General features: G+C 36.8%; 2 protein-coding genes across 2 annotated transcripts; one reads left to right on the forward strand and one right to left on the reverse strand.

Annotated features, from left to right (window-relative positions):
- Positions 1-433: 433 nt before the first annotated feature.
- Positions 434-10,307, forward strand: LOC117339324. Its single transcript, XM_033900855.1, has 3 exons — positions 434-620; positions 4,786-5,455; positions 9,228-10,307. Exons 2-3 carry the CDS (start codon positions 5,354-5,356, stop codon positions 9,999-10,001), a joined length of 876 nt encoding a protein of 291 aa, XP_033756746.1. The 5' UTR covers positions 434-620; positions 4,786-5,353; the 3' UTR covers positions 10,002-10,307.
- A 1,241-nt stretch (positions 10,308-11,548) lies between these two features.
- LOC117339323 (protein fem-1 homolog CG6966-like) lies at positions 11,549-18,511 on the reverse strand. The gene is made up of 3 exons (XM_033900854.1): positions 18,423-18,511; positions 14,656-15,993; positions 11,549-14,235 (listed from the first exon to the last, which is right to left on the reverse strand). Exons 2-3 carry the CDS (start codon positions 15,922-15,924, stop codon positions 13,573-13,575), a joined length of 1,932 nt encoding a protein of 643 aa, XP_033756745.1. The 5' UTR covers positions 15,925-15,993; positions 18,423-18,511; the 3' UTR covers positions 11,549-13,572.
- Positions 18,512-19,712: the final 1,201 nt, after the last annotated feature.

Raw genomic sequence — 19,712 nt, forward strand, 5'->3', positions numbered from 1 at the left:
AATATCACACCATCTGTAAGTCTCTGCGAGAGGGCAACAGATTACCAACGGGACACTAACGTAATATGAAGGCAAAATCAGCGCATAACAATGTTATTGAAGCGTAAACTTTTATCAAAATCACGTGTTACGGTATTGAAAGGATCACATTGTCACAAGCTGCCTGCGTTATGAAGTCCTCTGTCAAACAAGTAATAATATCTTTGTGCATTTCAAAACCCTTTTTCTGACCTTGATAAACAATCTCAAACGACCGTTTATGCCGGTAGAATATCCTAATGTTGTTCTGACACCTGATAAAAGACACTAATAGGGCATTTGTCCACGAGGACAATAACCTAATTTGGAAAACTTTTCCCCATTTAAATCCGTTTTCAATAATGTAAACTGGTTGTATGTATTTATACATACTCAGCGATGGTCTTCGTTCTTACAGTCAGGTGTAATCTTTAAACTCTCGGTTCTATTTTACCGAGCAGTATGAACGCCCCCGTCATTCGCGAGGTAGGATTACTAACAGGGGTATTGGGAGAGTATATTTACAAGATCATATGATGAGATCGAGTAGTAGGTGGCTAATGTCCCGATAGCACACTCTTTCGGAGGAATCTATGGATTGTGTAAGTACTATTTTATACATTAAGCCAGTAGATATAGCATATTTGTATAAATGATATTACATTATTTGCTGTAGAATAGAGGAGGCTGATCGGTGTATCCTTTAACTAGGTAAATGACGAAGAAGACAACACTGAACGTTGATGATGACATAATTGTTAACTGTGTTGTACTTTTTAACTTTTGATGTCCCTTCGGTCTAGAAAAAGAAAACGAACTTAGGTGGTTGTCATATAGAGTGGTACATAAATGTTGATTGTATGGACATATTTGTTATGGTTTTTTTTTTGGTTTTTTTTTTTTTTGGTCTACTGTAATTTTCTGAATACTACTGTTTGTAATATATACGTTATCACAAAAAGATGTAAAAAATAATCAATATGCATGTATCCATTGTAGCACTGAAATATTGTAATGTAACATACGTATAAATTCTTCCTATTTGTATGCCACACGGACCCGTTATTTTGAGTCTACGTTATTTTGAGCTGAGCGTTGTACAAGTCGTTATATAAATATGTTAAACAAACATACACGCATAATAAATTAGCAACTGTATGAAACATTTTAGTAGTGTATTTTGGTTCACTTTTACTCAGTCAAAATCAATCACAGCCGAGGTAATGCGACATGAAAATCCGTAAAATTAAATACTTCAACAGGAAAGTCAACAGAGGTTTGTCGACAGTTAATGTGAACTATATTGCTGATCACAAGTCCGTCGTGGGTTGACCAGTTAGATTCACTGACCCGCGTTATCACCGTACAGACAGTGATAGATCGGCGGATCGTCCCCGTAATAAACTATGTTATCACTGGGTGGCGTTAAGAGTATTTCGGAGTGTAATTGCTTACCGCAGAATACAATGATACACTGTACAAACATTCCCAATTACGTCAGTTAGATCTATCCACACGTAGAGGGTGTGTAAATACTAATTACTGTATGATAATACTAATTTGTGAAAATACCCTGCCAGCAGAAAAAGTACAAATCAAGTCATTATAAATAAACCATGTTGTATACAGTGTTTCAGAAACTATGATCATTTTTCGCTAACTGTATTATCTGTATTACGTGTACAACCTGAAAATAGTACAGGATTTTTCTTAGTTTTTTCTTTGACATTGGTATGTTCTTACCGTTAATAACAAAAAAATAAACGTCATGTTATTTTAATTTTTGAATCGTCGTTTTAAATTCATTACTATGCCTTAAGGAAATATTAGCGCAAAGCTAAAAATGTAAATAACTGCAAGAGACAAAATCATGTGTACGCGTCATGTCGTGTGATCAGTCTAATTAAAATGAGTCTTGTAATTTCCGCTTCTCTACAATACTCTACGTTACACTGCCATACAGTACAAGTCTAGTTTTAATAAGATTGGTCGTGTGCTCGGATCAGAGGAGGAAATGTTTCTAAGTCAGTCAATTTTTATATGTAATACATGCCCGACAGAGAGTAATCAGGTAACTTAAAAACAAGAATAGATTGCTGTATATGTTTATACAAATCCAGATACATATTATATGTTCTTTACTACGCTATCATCACTCTCCAAAAGTTTGAATTTTCACTCTACTACGCTATCACCACTCTCCAAAAGTTTGAATTCTTAATTTACTACGCTATCACCACTCTCCAAAAGTTTGAGTTTTTTCACTTGTAAGTTTTAAGATAATAGATAATTACAGCTATAAGAAATCCTATCGTGCTCCCTGTCTATATTTCGTGTGTAGTTTTCGGTCTGTAAGCGATCATTGTTAGGACTCTGTTACTTTTCTCAGTATTAATTGGTTATTTTTACACTGAGTGTGGCATTATATTGGTGAGCTGCTGTTGATACGTTGTCAGTGATATAGCATCTTTAGGATGACGTGAACAGACAAGATGGGCATGTGTTGGAATGGTTTACTTGGGCCAGTTTCTTAAATGTTCCTTAACTTAAGGGAATGCCTGAACGTAAAATTGTCCACAGAAAAGCATTATTGGATTTACGGAGAACTTTCCTTAAATTCTGTAATACTCTCCTACCCCGGATTTTTTAAGTTAAGGAATTTCTTAAAGTTAAGAAATGTTTATGAAACTAGGTCTTGATATTAGGAAATTACAATAACATGTTCTGAAATCAACTGAATGACTTTTTTCTGCAGGACTACACATGCACGAGAAATATTAGCAATTCATAATTTATCCTTAATAGAATCCTTTCGTCCGGAATCCCATTTGAATTAAATAGCTTTTACTATGAATATATTTACACTGATGTGCTTACCGTCTCGTTAATTTAAATATTTTCGGTATGATTTATAGACCTTACAAAGCTATGTAAGTTCCAACTGATGTGTAATTATCTTAGCTTCACTGGATTACAATGGATCATCTCACTTGTACTCACAATATAATGATACGAGTACTAAATCCTTGACTAAAGTTAACAATGGTTGACATGATGCCGGATACCACTGTGGGTACACAGTTTCGTGTACATGGATGTTCATGCTGTTTTTTGTGGTTTGTTTCGTGTACATGGATGTTCATGCTGTTTTTGTGGTTTGTTTCGTGTACATGGATGTTCATGCTGTTTTTGTGGTTTGTTTCGTGTACATGGATGTTCATGCTGTTTTTGTGGTTTGTTTCGTGTACATGGATGTTCATGCTGTTTTTGTGGTTTGGTTCGTGTACATGGATGTTCATGCTGTTTTTGTGGTTTGTTTCGTGTACATGGATGTTCATGCTGTTTTTGTGGTTTGTTTCGTGTACATGGATGTTCATGCTGTTTTTGTGGTTTGTTTCGTGTACATGGATGTTCATGCTGTTTTTGTGGTTTGTTTCGTGTACATGGATGTTCATGCTGTTTTTGTGGTTTGTTTCGTGTACATGGATGTTCATGCTGTTTCTGTGGTTTGTTTCGTGTACATGGATGTTCATGCTGTTTTTGTGGTTTGTTTCGTGTACATGGATGTTCATGCTGTTTCTGTGGTTTGTTTCGTGTACATGGATGTTCATGCTGTTTCTGTGGTTTGTTTCGTGTACATGGATGTTCATGCTGTTTTTGTGGTTTGTTTCGTGTACATGGATGTTCATGCTGTTTTTGTGGTTTGGTTCGTGTACATGGATGTTCATGCTGTTTTTGTGGTTTGTTTCGTGTACATGGATGTTCATGCTGTTTTTGTGGTTTGGTTCGTGTACATGGATGTTCATGCTGTTTCTGTGGTTTGTTTCGTGTACATGGATGTTCGTGCTGTTTCTGTGGTTTGTTTCGTGTACATGGATGTTCATGCTGTTTTTGTGGTTTGTTTCGTGTACATGGATGTTCATGCTGTTTTTGTGGTTTGGTTCGTGTACATGGATGTTCATGCTGTTTCTGTGGTTTGTTTCGTGTACATGGATGTTCATGCTGTTTTTGTGGTTTGTTTCGTGTACATGGATGTTCATGCTGTTTTTGTGGTTTGTTTCGTGTACATGGATGTTCATGTTTTTTTATGGTTTGTTTCGTGTACATGGATGTTCATGCTGTTTCTGTAGTTTGTTTCGTGTACATGGATGTTCATGCTGTTTCTGTAGTTTGTTTCGTGTACATGGATGTTCATGCTGTTTTTGTGGTTTGGTTCGTGTACATGGATGTTCATGCTGTTTTTGTGGTTTGGTTCGTGTACATGGATGTTCATGCTGTTTTTGTGGTTTGTTTCGTGTACATGGATGTTCTTGCTGTTTCTGTGGTTTGTTTCGTGTACATGGATGTTCATGCTGTTTTTGTGGTTTGTTTCGTGTACATGGATGTTCATGCTGTTTTTGTGGTTTGTTTCGTGTACATGGATGTTCATGCTGTTTTTGTGGTTTGTTTCGTGTACATGGATGTTCATGCTGTTTTTGTGGTTTGTTTCGTGTACATGGATGTTCATGCTGTTTTTGTGGTTTGTTTCGTGTACATGGATGTTCATGTTGTTTTTGTGGTTTGTTTTGTGTGATATTTGCTCCCGTCGGCTGTTTTGTTATTTTGTTTTCGGTTACCTATCCGCGTGTGTTCGATAGACACTATGATGTAATTTTTCCGTTCAGAGCTAAATAGCTTAGTTGATTTACATGCTTTTTCAATATAAATTAGCACACGTTTTTCTTCCAGCTTCTGTCATCTAATTATGTCTCCTTATTTATTTTACAGTGACGTTTACACCCCGGTCTTTAAGATGTGACTTACACGTAAAGGGATTTACATCAGAAACTGGTTATTTTAAATTGACAGTACCCATCGAGTACACCTGTGTCATTTAAAGGCCTGCTCGAGTGACTACTAGGAATCTTAGCTGGTGTCTCCTGCCACGACAGCATGTTATCCCATGACCTTTCCGTGTTGAAGAATATTCCTGGAGGTTTTCACGTATCAAACATAACACCTGTTGGAACTAAGGACGAGTTTTCAAGTTTCCGTTTTTATTATTAAGGCTTACCGTGTGACATATACAAAGTCGTTTTTAAACTGCAGATTTGTCACATATGACAGAACCGCATACTTACGTAACAGCTTGCAAGCAGGCAATGTAGAGTAAGATCAAAAGAAAATAATTTTGTTTTGGAGATCAGACTATCTTACATTTTGCCAGACTTTCTAGCTGTTACATGTGGTGATGCCACTGTTGGATACTATAACTAGGCTTTAGGTTAAGGAATTGAGGCCAAAGGAAAAGAAGGGACTTTAGGTGAAAATATTTCGTGCGAGTAAGCAGCCCAACATGCCGGAAAGGGATTTCTTAACAAGGTCTTGGACAGTTTTGTCCTCGAGGAGAAAGCCAAGAAAGATCCGAATTCCGGAGGTCAATACCTACTCTTCACAGGTAAAAAATAAGCATCTTTCTGTAGATTCTTTTCCTAGTATTCAACGACGCTTTGGTACCTTTTTTATCTTGAAAATATCTGAACGCATTGTCGAACTAATTCAAGATAGTGCTCATGTCATTTCTTCTTTTAACATCAAGAAATATCATTTCGTGGGAATGTCTACTATTATTTATATATTGTGTATATATATGTATGGATTTATGTATGCTAAATGCTTCAGTTTTCATTCGGTTTCTCCCCCTAGCATTAAAGTCATATTTCTGGTACATTACCAGGTCCATCGTAAGTCATATCGTGCAGTTTTCAAAAAATTTCATAAGGAGCGATATATGTCACAATTTTAAAATTCGCGGATATGTGATAAAGAAATACCCCCTAAACTGTGTGATAAAGAAATACCCCCTAAACTGTGTGATAAAGAAATACCCCCTAAACTGTGTGATAAAGAAATACCCCCTAAACTGTGTGATAAAGAAATACCCCCTAAACTGTGTGATAAAGAAATACCCACTAAACTGGGTAATAAAGAAATGCCCCCTAAACTGTGTGATAAAGAAATACTCCCTAAACTGTGTGATAAAGAAATATCCCCTAAACTGTGTGATAAAGAAATACTCCCTAAACTGTGTGATAAAGAAATACCCCCTAAACTGTGTGATAAAGAAATACCCCCTAAACTGTGTGATAAAGAAATACCCCCTAAACTGTGTGATAAAGAAATATCCCCTGAACTGTGTGATAAAGAAATACCCCCTAAACTGTGTGATAAAGAAATATCCCCTAAACTGTGTGATAAAGAAATACCCCCTAAACTGTGTGATAAAGAAATACCCACTAAACTGTAAGTAGGTTATGGAATGGAGTGACAACCTACTTATTAATCCAACATATCAGGATAACTTTATCGCATGTATAACATGCATGACATTGGTCAGAGGACAAGTGTCCTGATGACAGACCTAGTAACAAGTATGTTGTGGTGATGTCCGCCTATACCCATTTTCGAATGTGATATGGGTATAATATCTTTTCAATGGATTCCCGGTTCCTTTATTTTTATTCTGTTGTATCCCATTAGTATATAACAAATCATTGAGAAGCTCAATACATTGTCCTATGATGTTAAACAAACCTACTTCCATTTAGAATCTGGTCTCCGACGTAATATTTTCTATGTACAGTGTCTCCAAGGTATATCATACGCCCTTGAAGTTAACTATGCCATATGATACTTTGTCAGGCGTCTCTTTGCAATGTAGAATTTTGTTCGTAGTTTAAACTCATTTTGTCGACATTTTTCGTTTTTATGTCGGTATCCCCTGTTGTTATTTTTTTGTCTATATTATATGTTTATATTTTAACTCTACCATGTATATTATTTCTCACTTACCTTTGAAATGCAATGAAATAACACTCAAGTCTAAAACGTGTATTTTTATACTGGTATGGTGTCGCCCTATGATACTATATCAGTACTTTTCATATTTTTCTTCCTTTCCCCCTTTTTATTTTTTAAGAGAGTGTCACTGAAGAGTACAGTTGATAAGAACTACTGTATTTCCATACAACATAGTGTAACATTTTATTGTCATAATCCATCATATCGACCAGTAGGAATTTCGTCTGTAGATATTTGAGTCCTAAACACGTCCCCATAGAATCCTAATTGGCCCCTATCATTATCCTGATAGATATGCAATGGATGTTTGTATTATTTTGTTGGACGGTCGAGACAACGTCGCGGAATTCTTCCGTAGAACGGAAACCAAAAGGTGTCCCGACTTTCTACTCACCCAGAGCTTATCGGATTAAACTGTCCATACGATGAATAAGACAACAAGTCTTAAAAACGTGCTCGAGTATTGATTTAGAGACATGTTAGGATTGTAGAGACGATCAGTCATTTTGTGTAAAATCTCGATAATCTGTCGGGGGGCTGAGGTCAGGTAGGGTCTAGTGTCTGCTCGGGTTTGATTTAAGGTTGTGACCATGATACTGCTATCGGAGTGTCTACGTGCTATCGCCCGTGTTAGTCACTTCGGCCTGGGGGTTTGATTGACGACATACCATTGTAGTCTTCAACTAAACAAGGTACTGGTTCATCCTCACCAGTATTAATATCAATATATATGTACGTAGATTTACTAATGGTCGTCGTCGATTGTATTTTTCTATCCTTCTTTGTGAGACGTTTAATTTCCTACCAGATACTATTTATATGATGATTGAAAAAAACCTGTGGTTGAAAAATGTGCGAAGCATGTGGTAAAATAAGGATTTCAAAGGCTAGAAGTCAATATTTGTAAAAATGAATAACAGGTTTGTTGAATTGGAATCAAGAATTTTTACAAAATGTTAGCTAATATAGCCCGAATTATTTGATAGATCATCACTTCCGGTCGTGATTTTGTCTTGTCGTATTTGCATTCGTAACTGCTCGGCCAATTCCTTACTTTCCAATCAATCGGAACTCCTCGTAATTTCCCCCCTACGTTCGCAGACGGAGACGAGGTGTTCCGATTGACTTTCCATCTAACAGTAGAGAATCGACAGAGGTGTTCTGAGTGGTCGTATTTGTTTAGACCCCACTTCCCTTAGCTATATATAATCTATGAATGATGATTGCTGTATCCCTAACAGATGGGGTAACTTAAAAGGGGAAACGGGGATAAATGTTTGAAGCATACCAAACATGGGGTATTCTAGGACAACGGGGTTTTAAGAGTTTGATTTTCTTTGCTAAATCTACCAATAACACCGGCATGTATCTTTTTATTACTTTCTCATATTAGTGTCGCTTATAATCTATTCAACAATATTAAAACTAAGTACCAAGGTATATAAAGAGAACTCGAAGCATTTACTATGTCAGCTGGGAAACGTAATCTTTTATCACATTTCGATTTATCAAATGAAAGTGACAGGATTAACAATATTTAAATTTTATTGCGACACGGATTTGACGCGGTTTGTCATCGACAAATCTGCATGGTATTCTTACAGCTAGGTTTATGGTTGAATGCTTTGCTGTCTGAAGTGTATAAAGGCAAGGTGCTGTGAACATGAGAGTAACGTAACTAATACTCAATATGTTCAGTAAAGAAACACATTTGACATCTTTCATATTCTAACACTACTTTGAGTGCTTCTTTTCAATAACGTTGGGATCGTATATTTTAACACTTATAGCCAAACTAAATTTGTTTCTCTAGATATAATGGCTTTTTAAGCTAACAAATCTTTAGCAATATAATTTTGATAGACATAGTCAATGATATGCTTATCCGTTTTACTGAAGCACAGTTCAATATGACAATGCGATTGAAAAATGTAAAACGATTACTTACGGTGTACACGAGATAAAGGCGCTAGATTTACATTCAAAACGCATACCAATGGGTTCCTAGAGGCACGCGGATTTAAATGGTAATGTAAGATAAACATATTTAATACAAGATATTCAAATGAATAAATCGGTTTTTTTTTCAAATTTAAGAAATATATGTATGCCTTGTTATCATAGTTGTAATGTATTGAATTCGAACCTGATATGAGCTATTTCGCATGGATTCAAATAAATCATACGTAGTCACAATGACATAAATATATACCGAAGCAAGTGAGCAACTTTATCCCAAATGGATACGACTTGTGCAGGTGTTTGTTGTTTGATAGACATATCAAATTGCGATTTTGCTTGTTACTCAACCAGAATATAGCAATAAATCTAGACGTGTTAAATTAAAACAAATCTGTTTTCCCTTTCAGTTCCAACAATGCAATAGTTTACACTCCCGACTTGGGCTACCGTTGAGAACCGACGTAGAATCAAGGACATCCCATTTTCCTGACATCTCATCGTTTCCTAATTTGACGTCATCTCCTCATTTTGCAAGGTCTGCGCCACCGAATGCTTTCCGTGGGTTACATGTATCCGGTAGTCCCGCTGGTCATCCAGCACGACCTGCGTGGCAGACGGATCTTTCAAGTCCGGTAGAAAAAGTGGACACTGGTCAAGTTACACTTACCAGTCAATCGTCGGCGGTGACTGTTGACACTGACCATCACATAGAGGACGATAATGAACACAGGCGGAAACGCCAGATGACGCCGTTACAGTTAACAGAGCATTTACGTCTTCGTGGATACGGTGAGCCCCGGATGTTGACAACGCTGAGTTCTGGTGCAAACCAAAAGTTTAATTCTCCTAATAGCAAGTCAAGAGTTCTTCCTAAAAGTCCATCGAAACGAGAAAAAATCAAAGGAAGGGCAAGACTTGACTACGAAATGGCAAATATGAGAGCTGTTGCTTTTTGTGAACAACAAACTTCGAAAGTGTTCAGAACAGCATCGGCGAATATGCGCAACAGGGACGTCCAATTTGTTGAGGATGAAATGCGAGAGAAGATGTACAAAGAGGATGTGGACACGCATGATCAGACAGAAGGTATAGTCGTGATGGCGATTGACAGGGAAGATCTCTTCAAACGGGTGAATACTTGGATAGAAGAGGTGGAATGTGCCTGGAACGAAGTCACGTGAATTGCACACTTCCAGAACAGAGGAATTGAATCTATTCACGACGCTAGATGAGCAGATAATTCGTGACCAAAGTATAAAATGTAATCAAGAAGGTGTTGAATGGTTTGATTGATCAAAATCCGCAAATGACGTGTACGAATTCTGAAATACGTATATTTATGTGATTGTTTAATATCTGACGATGTGCTCGGATTGCCCACGATGTTTCAGCGTAGTCATCGATTTCAGCATTGATTTTTGGTTTCTGAATATAAAGTTCGGTAAATCGATTTTCGTATATTCTAATAAACTCGCCTGGTATCATCATGTAAGTTGTTACGTTATTTTCCCTTAATACTAAGTATTTGTGTACTTGACAGATAGAGTAGGGAACCACTCTTTCGTATGTGGACATTTCTTCCATGTTCCTTTAGTTCTCTTGTCCTCCAATGAGCTGCGGTGGTTTCAGACTCTTTTGTTCATTACATTGTTTCTGGTATTGACCATCCTCATTGATATAAGGTTCCATTCCTCATCCAGCGTCCAATGAGGATTTGGTCTACGTCTTATCCTCCTGTCCAACTCGTATAATACATGTTCTATCCAGGAGAGGTCAGATCAACCTGAAATTTGATGAGGGTACCAAACCGTACATGGATGGGCATTCTCGATTACACCATAATTACATTCTATATCTTGTTTTTATTTCCTGTAAACCGGGCAGTTTCTAATTGCGTTTGGTTTTCCTTTCAGTATATTTGATTTTACACAAGTATATATGATGTCTCGAAATATGTCACCCAATATTAAAACCAGTCTTGAAACAAGCTGTCATGCCAGGAAATGCACGTACAATGTATATGCAAGTTTGTGATACATTAGACTGGTCCAAGTCTCAAGAAATAGAACTTATAAATAAGATTGAGCCTTATAATTATGTTATCTCGAATATGTCTCATTTTATGTTTCAAACTAGGGATATCAGGTAGTGGAAGACTTCAGCTGGGTAATGCTGTAGAAAGTAAGGGGCTGGTAGCCAGACTTCAAATGTATCATATCAAATAGGACAAACGTGTTGATCACGTCATCCATGGAGGCAGCCTCTCGTCGTGACAAAAACCAGCAGTAGACACATTTGTTGTACAATAAACAGTGTTTACAATTTACATACACACGTATATTAATGAACAAATGCCGCATGTAATATTTCAATCAATCAATTGCCCTATATATGAAAATGCATTAGTAATTAGCATTTTGCTCATGTCAGCACAGTACAATTTCCAATGGATATTATTTTTGTGTATTCAATAACCGAATATGGTTTTATGACTATGCCTTGATTGTACATGTACATAGAACATTCAACAGCAGGCAAAATGTTCTTCAGTGTACGGGTAATTCGTTAAATGCTCACGAGTGTATAAATAGCTGTGTGGATTTTTCTCGTTGCATCCAAGTAGTAGTCTCTATTATGTACATTCCTTTTTAAAGGTTCTCTTTGGAATTCTCGGAATTCACTAGCTGTTTTGCATAACTCTTTACAGGGACAAAAACAACAAATTATGTTCATGAATAAGTATGGAAATCGTTCACATAAAATTACCATATAGACAAGCATAAATTTGATATTCAGAAATGTGATATAGATCAAGCTAGATTGATTTGCAAACGTCCATGAGGCACTAATTGCACGTTAATTATAACAGTGTGAAATACTGGTGTAACATCGACAGGAAATAAGCCTTACGATGTACATATGTAATGAGATTGCGATCCCAGCAGAAACGGTTTAAGTGAACAACTAGACTGGCCTCTGTCTCTAGAATATTAAAATTATAAATAAAATTGAGCTCTATGATTTTGGTCCCTAGGATATGTCTGTTTCTAAGTTTCAAACTAGGGGCAGATAATCTGGTATTAGAATTAAGCTTGGCAATTGTTAACAAAAAAACTTAGGGTCTGGTGGCCAGTCTAGTGAACAACGTATGAACTTGCGTTTGCTTAATATTTACTCAATACCTCGCATAAAATCTTTCGCCTATCCAAAGCTGACCACAAGCAAGACATTTTGAAACTTGCAATATTTTAAAAGCCGTTAGAAAGAGTTCTTAAAAAGGTGAAGAACAGCTACAAATTTAACTTGCAATGTATATGACTTTATGACTGTTGAGCGGTAATCTCTGTTGGGAACGGTAATCTCTGTTGGGAGCGGTAATCTCTGTTGGGAGCGGTAATCTCCGCCAATTTAGGTATGAAACATTGATTATCGATTTAACAATTAATAATCAAGAGAATGATTCACACATGTACAGAATGCAGTATCAGATACAATAAATGTGGAAAATTCACTGACGAACAATGGATGGGTAATACATTTACACTTAATACAATTACTCAACAAAATCATTACAATTACCAGTTAAGAAAAGGCAGAACAAATAGGGAGCATGAAATGTATAATTAAACTTTTAGAAATCAGTATTCTACACAGAAAATAGTCATGAAGGTAAAGAAAGGCCAGTGTCCTCAGCGACTGACCAATGGCTGGACATACATCTATTAATTGACTGACCATTCTCCTTTATCTCATGTGACCGCGAATATCAGCACGAGTCTTGAGAATATCCATCAGGCGAAACAGATGAGATCTCTTACGAAATCAACTACTCTCTATAACAGGATGAGGTCAACCCAATAATAAATAAGACAATCAAACATCACCGTGAGGCATACGAATGGAAACGGTTCAATAAACCTCTGAAACTCAAAGAGTATATGAGCTCAAGGTTTTACTACTAAAGATGTATTGAAGAAAATGCGATTTCATTCACAACTATATAAAACAATAAAATTTACAAACCCAAATATTAAAATGAAACGTTTTTAGTCTGCACTAAGCTAAGAATCTACGCAGAATTAAATAAATAGAGCCGCCATGATGGAAACGACAGAGACTGCCACGATTGTGACCTCAACAATGTGTAAGCTAATGTTAAATTGTCACTCTACCTGGCTCAGTACAACACTTAAAGATGCTACACCGCCTATACAGTACTTGTCACAAAAAGGCATCTCCCGGCCCTACGGTATAGATATATATCTAACACAAACAACTGAAAAATAGTAACATCGTCCTAAATACAATGAGTTTATAAAGGCGGAGCATGATATGATTAAGTATGTATACACTTTCATTTCAAAGTTACAACGAGAACGAACTCACTTTCTTCAGGATGGTTATAGCATGATGTAAAGTTTGGTATAGTATCAGTATCAATATTATAATATTATAGCTGTCTATTATTGTTTACAAAACATCATTACTCTGAGTGATGTGGCAGCTTTAACATAAATAAGGACGTTTGAACAATTCATTTTCGGCAGAACGTATGTAATTATGAAAAGCATTTGATTTCTTAGTTTTCTCTCTCTCTTTTCCATTAGATAGCACTTTAATGTTGTCCTTATCATACTTTATATAAAACGGTATCAACTTTCGGGTTATAAATTGCAAAAAGGAAGTAACTGGACTACTTCTCTATGTAACAATAACATTGACGTGGAAATGTTATTATGATTAACATTGCTGTCATTCGTGCAATTGAACGAACGTTTTCAGTGAGGAGGGGAGATAACCGTGATACTCCATGCTCGTGTTTACTATCACCACAGCTGCCATACATTTCAAAGTTGTGTACTTGAGTGGACACACACAACCTTGGTCCATTAGGAATTCCATAGGGGTTTCCTTTTTACAGTTACGAGCATCAATGTGTGCGCCATTTTCTATTAAAAGCCATGCCAAGCCCTTCCATTGGTCCGCTCGACCAGGAAAATCAAGTTGTGTATGCCATGATGATATACAATGGTGAAGAGGTGAGTTCCTCCCCTTGTCCATGGCATTTACACACGCACCTGTTTTTATCAGACATCGAATGAGATCAACGTCTGGTATAGCCACGTCCACTTTTTCCGGTCGTGTCATCAACGCTAGATGAAGAAGCTGCTCACCCTGTTCGCTCGCTGCGTCGAGTTTTATCACTCGCTTCACTTCGTTGGTGAATCGCTGACTCTCGACGCTCTGACACTCCGAACGGTAAAACAACTGCATGAAATCGATAATGATCACAAGAAGCGCCCTGAATGTTTTGAATGTGTCCTTCTGAAGAGGTCGAACTACAAGAACGTCTGTAAATTCCTCAAGTTGATCCACCATAATACCAAACACATCCACAATGTCACCCGTCTGTACCTGTCAAATACGTATAGCATGTATTATCTAATAACAAACGTTTGTACATCTATGCATGCGTGCTATTGAGAAGATTATACTCTGTCATTATTAACATATTTTACATTATCACAATATTACAATCATATACATTATGTGCGCTACACGTGAATATATTTTGTATGTTGTAGTCAGCCCACAGGCGCTTGCATAGAAAATGTGATTTTCATTTTTTTTTATTTGACAGTGGTATGTGTAATCTGTTAAGCTAACAGATTACACATACCACTGTCAAATAAAAAAAAATTGAAAATCACATTTTCTATGCAAGCGCCTGTGGTCAGACCAGTCAGCTTTGTACTACTAAAGCCCACTACGATTGTCGTATGTATTACAGGTACACATAACATGCTCTAGAATGGGATATAATGATATATATACCTTTTCACTGATTTGTCCAGAAGATGATTTTGTGAACATCTCTTTGAACAGGTCTACAAACATGCTTAAGTCTGACACAAAGTCTTCGTCTTTTGCTGGTAGCGCTTGTCTGCGCAAAATATAGGCATACTTCCAGAGATCGACCGCACGCTGATAGTGCAAGGAATCGGCATACACAGCTCCCCGGTATAATATCTCATGGATTGTCCGTTCGTGGCGCGTACCCAGGATCCTTTCACGTGCAAGCAATGCATGCATGTAAATTCTGTCCTTGTCCGAAGCCACCAAAGATTTGCATTGCTCAGGTGTTGCAGTTTCTCTATGGAATCGGTAAACTCGTTTGGTTTCATCTGGAATGTTTTTTGTAAGAGGTGCCTCGGGATTAGCGTACCTTAAATCAATAGCCTTTTTCCACAATTCGAGTCCATCTGGAATGTTGTCAAAGTCGTCGATCATTGTCGCGCCCAGTAATTCATAGCCGTCCAGTAGACGTGACAACTTCATCACGGAGTTATCTTTGATGTAGTCGAATATTGTCCGATTCCCATGAATTGCTGCCAGATGGAGAATATGAACTTCTGTAGTAATTGTCACAAAATGAGAAGCTCCGGCGTTAAGGAACAACTTGACAAGGTCAAGCCGACCCGATTTTATAGCGTGATACAGTGCTGTATATCCACCTGTAGTTGTTGCATTTACAGACGCGCCGTTATTGACCAGGAACTCACAGAGCTCGACAGAGCCCTTGGTTGCATTCATCAGGCACGTGCCACCATATACATTCGGCTGATGAATATTGGCGCCATTTTCAACAAGATATTTCACAATGGCCAAATTCATGCAGTAGCAAGCACAACGTACTGGCGTCGAGTTTGTTGAAGTTGTGGCGTGAATATCTGATCCATGAGCTACCAAGAGTTTCACAACAGACAAATGTTGCTCACTGACGGCCACCCATAATGGAGTCACTTTTTCATTAAAAGATTCCGATACTAATACGTATAAACCACGCAATTCAATATCCACACTGCATTCCAATAGCATATACTTCACAATATCTTCTCGACCTTTTAAACAAGCAAGAAAAAATGGTGCGTAATTCTCTTCGACATGATTGACTATCCTGCTTTGATCCTCTTTATTAAAGCCATTTAAATATTCCTTCAACCCTTCTAGGTTGTTCGAATTGATAAATGATTTAACCTTTGTACTTGCATTGTCCAGGGGGTTAGGGTTCTCGTTTGCGCCATTCGAAGTTTGTTCGTCCATGCTGCTGGCATCAAACAGGATGTGGATTTCTTTTGTATGAAACTTTCAATATTATAGACCAGGTTACCTCTGTAAAGAGAATGAACGATAGATAATCTACGTGTAAATAGAATCATATATTGTTTGTCAATGATTGAAATAAACCTACAATAGTAATACAAAATAAACAAACGTTTATAAGTTAATGATAAGTTCTTTATAATAAGGAATACGGAGTCGCAGAAAATATATTTTCCATTCTTCGTCCGTCCCCATCCCCTATCACAATACCGGAGTTTCTTCAGACATTTTACTTACAAAAATGTATGTTAACACTTCAGGTTGCCGTTAGACCTTGGTAACCTGCACGTCTCGTTTTAGCTCGTTTGAATAGTGATACGGTTCTGTAAATATACCTGACGTAGAAATCCAATATTTAAAATCATTTATCGTATAAGGTTATTGTATATGCCTATCCAGATTTTGATATTTCTCTCGGACTAATTCCTTACGTCACCACCTAGGCATGAACACTTACGGACCTAACAATCATTGGTGAGTACTACAAGTGTAGCTATTTGATTTGGCGCTGTTGTATCTAACTCTATTTGTATTGAAAAGTGTTATTCTCTTGCTTGTCTTTTTTTACAGTCCTTTTAAAGAAAGTAAGTGAAAGTGCGGCATTTAAATTATTGAATGACAAATCAAACAGTCGTGACAGTGGAGTTACAATGTAAGGATGTAGATCTAGAGTGTATATTATACACTGTACGTACGTGTGCCATTAATTTTAATTTCAAAATATTTTATTAACAATACACATATAAAATACAGTATTGTCAAAAGAATAAGACAACAGGCTAGGCCTATATAAGTCTTCTTATGAAGATATTCCGGTTGGACCTGGCAGAAAGATGTTATGTTCCATATTTAGATACTAAAATTAATGATACATTGCTAGAAAAAGCACTATTGGCTACTGAATAGACGGTAGTTATATCAAAATAGAAATACGTGTGCCATTCAACATGTGCTGAACACAAAATCAACAAGGAATACCGACATAATAACGATATTATAAATCAAGTAAACTAGGACAAAATATGAACAACACTAAAGATTTGTATGGAGATATAGATTTGTATGGAGATATAGATTTGTATGGAGATATGGATTTGTATGGAGATGTAGATTTGTATGGAGATATAGATGTGTATGGAGATATAGATGTGTATGGAGATATAGATTTGTATGGAGATATAGATTTGTATGGAGATATAGATGCACATTCCATGTGGTCCCCAATTATATGTTACATTGTCAATTAATAATGATGAATTGTCATCAAATTGGCTCGATGGTTCCGACTTAATTCCGTTCAGTCGTTCACGTCTAGTATATATTGTAGCGATCGACTTTAGGGGGAAATTGATAGGCAAAGGACGGACAATGGACGTCAATAAAACTAACTTGACAGTCATATTATACTGATGACAATGTCATGAACATTTGACAACATAATTAAACATATCATATACCGTACATATGTTATACATTATATTGGTGACGATAAAAGATAATAGACTGACAATGATAATATAATGTAACAGGAGAGGATAAAATGTAGCGGCCAAACCGGGGTTCGAACCTTGGACCTCCGAACACTAGCTGGATGCTCTACCAATTGAGCTACATCGTACTTGGTCACCGATAATCGAACCAGTCCAGTCCCGCTACACACCTCCCTCCTTTTTCCCAAGTCTTCGCCATCGAAGACACACGATCGAGACCCTTATACCACCATCGTGGGTATTTTAGCTGGGCACCAATTTTGTAACAGGAGAGGAGAAAATGTAGCGGCTAGACCGGAGTTCGAACCCGGGACCTCCGAACACCAGCCGGATGCTCTACCAATTTCAAAGAGCTGTACCTTGTCACCGATGATCGACCCAGTCCAGTCCCGCTACACTAACATATATTGCCTCATTATTGGGGACCATATATACTTTGGAATGTGTATCTACATGTATCTGATACAAGATTCTTGACATTCAATGTTTACAAGGCTATGTATTTTCTATTAGTCTTAGGCAGTCCAGCCACAGGGGTATGTCTAGTCTTATATTAAAAAATAGCCAGAAATACCTATATATAACGTCAAAAACATAGCCAGAATTACAATGTACCTATATCTGTGGCTATTTTTTTTAATAAAAGACTATATACATGCCCCTGTGGTCCAACAACAGGGGCATGCCAAGTCTTACATTTAAAAATATAGTCAGAAATACCTATATATGAAGATAATTTTGTAATTTTGGCTATTTTTCAATATAAGACTAGATCGACATACCCCTGTGGTCCAACTACACACCACTTATGAATTCACATGTCCCCCGATCGCGACCTCCAGTGGTTGATAAAACACATCAATGCATGTAAATAACATTAACGCATGTTAGAAAAACTCGCTCGATTACACACCAATACAGATAAATATATCTGTTTATGGTACTGACCTTTTGGACGTAACGTAACGCCCATAGCGACACCAAATCGAAAGTTAAACAAACGGCACTGGAAAACCCGGAAGTAAACAATATGCGTTCGGAACAAACATACATGTAGGGTTTTTCATTCATGTTGAGGCAAGTTCCGAATGTGATGTCATTACTACGGAATATAAACTATCCATTAAAATACTAATTAGGTAAGACGAGGCTAACTTTTTTCTATGTCAGCAGTACCGACTTGTAATCTTCGTCGTCCGTGTACTGTACTGAACAGGGCTTACTAGATATATAGTTTACAACGTGATACGTTGGTTAGGTATAGGGTGGAAGGGGAATAACTCGTAATAAATTATATTGTTACTTTTGTCGGGAACCCTTTGATTGGAATAATAAACAGAGATAAATAAGTAAACAATAGAGTGTACTCGAATGAAAAGTGCAGATCCTAATAAACCCCGATAGTATCATTAAGATGTTTACCCGTGAATATAAGAAGTTGTGAGCTAGATTGAAACTTTTCATGAAAATAATTTTTAAAACATTTTACAATTTGTATATATCTGTACACTTTCAGTATTGATCAATGAGCTCGACAATTCTTTTTAATGAAATAATGGTAATAAAACGATTGTTTTGATCAATTTCTGTTACAAAGTAAAATAAATTACATTAAAATAATTATAGGTACATATGTATATTCGTCATTTTGTGTTTATGTTCCGTTGTGGATAACTGTCGAGTATACCAAGCCCATTTTTATCATTAGTTACTTCTTATTTGTTATATGTCAATTTAACTTACAAATCGCATAAAAAACAGATGACCGATTAGGCCTAACTTGTACAGGGAATAATGATGTTTCAGAAAAATGTAATAAATGTCTTTTAAAAAGGGATCGCTATATCTAGATAGCCAAACATTGTACGCAACAATCCGGAAACACACGGTATTTATTCATCAATGATTCCAAAGTAAATACCGTACTGATTGTCCAATAAATACCTGATGTTTTGAAGTCAGTATCAAATAGAGAATAGATAAGGAATAAAATATAAACAGTGACAAATAAATACGCACAATTACCCCCCCCCCCCCCCCCCCACCCAACGGCTTCTGTAAATACACTATTGACTCTTTTTCTTTTCTTGTGATTGAAGAATACTTTCGATGTACATCTTGTGATTAAGATGTTATTTACTATCATGCATCTATTGTTTTTTCCTTTAGTCCATTTGATACCACGATCCTTCACTGTCCTTCTTTCCGCTTTTCTCGTCCAATAATATTGTACATGCT

This window comes from Pecten maximus, chromosome 12 (assembly GCF_902652985.1).
Source record: "Pecten maximus chromosome 12, xPecMax1.1, whole genome shotgun sequence".
In the NCBI taxonomy this organism is placed as follows: domain Eukaryota; kingdom Metazoa; phylum Mollusca; class Bivalvia; order Pectinida; family Pectinidae; genus Pecten; species Pecten maximus.

Excerpts from the sequence above, each read along its gene's own strand:
- LOC117339324 (XM_033900855.1), top strand. The coding sequence starts at position 5,354 with ATGCCGGAAAGGGATTTCTTAACAAGGTCTTGGACAGTTTTGTCCTCG. Across the intron at positions 5,456-9,227 it reads TCAATACCTACTCTTCACAG|TTCCAACAATGCAATAGTTT; the intron begins GTAAAAAATAAG and ends TTTCCCTTTCAG.
- LOC117339323 (XM_033900854.1), bottom strand. The coding sequence starts at position 15,924 with ATGGACGAACAAACTTCGAATGGCGCAAACGAGAACCCTAACCCCCTG. Across the intron at positions 14,236-14,655 it reads CTGGACAAATCAGTGAAAAG|GTACAGACGGGTGACATTGT; the intron begins GTATATATATCA and ends CGTATTTGACAG.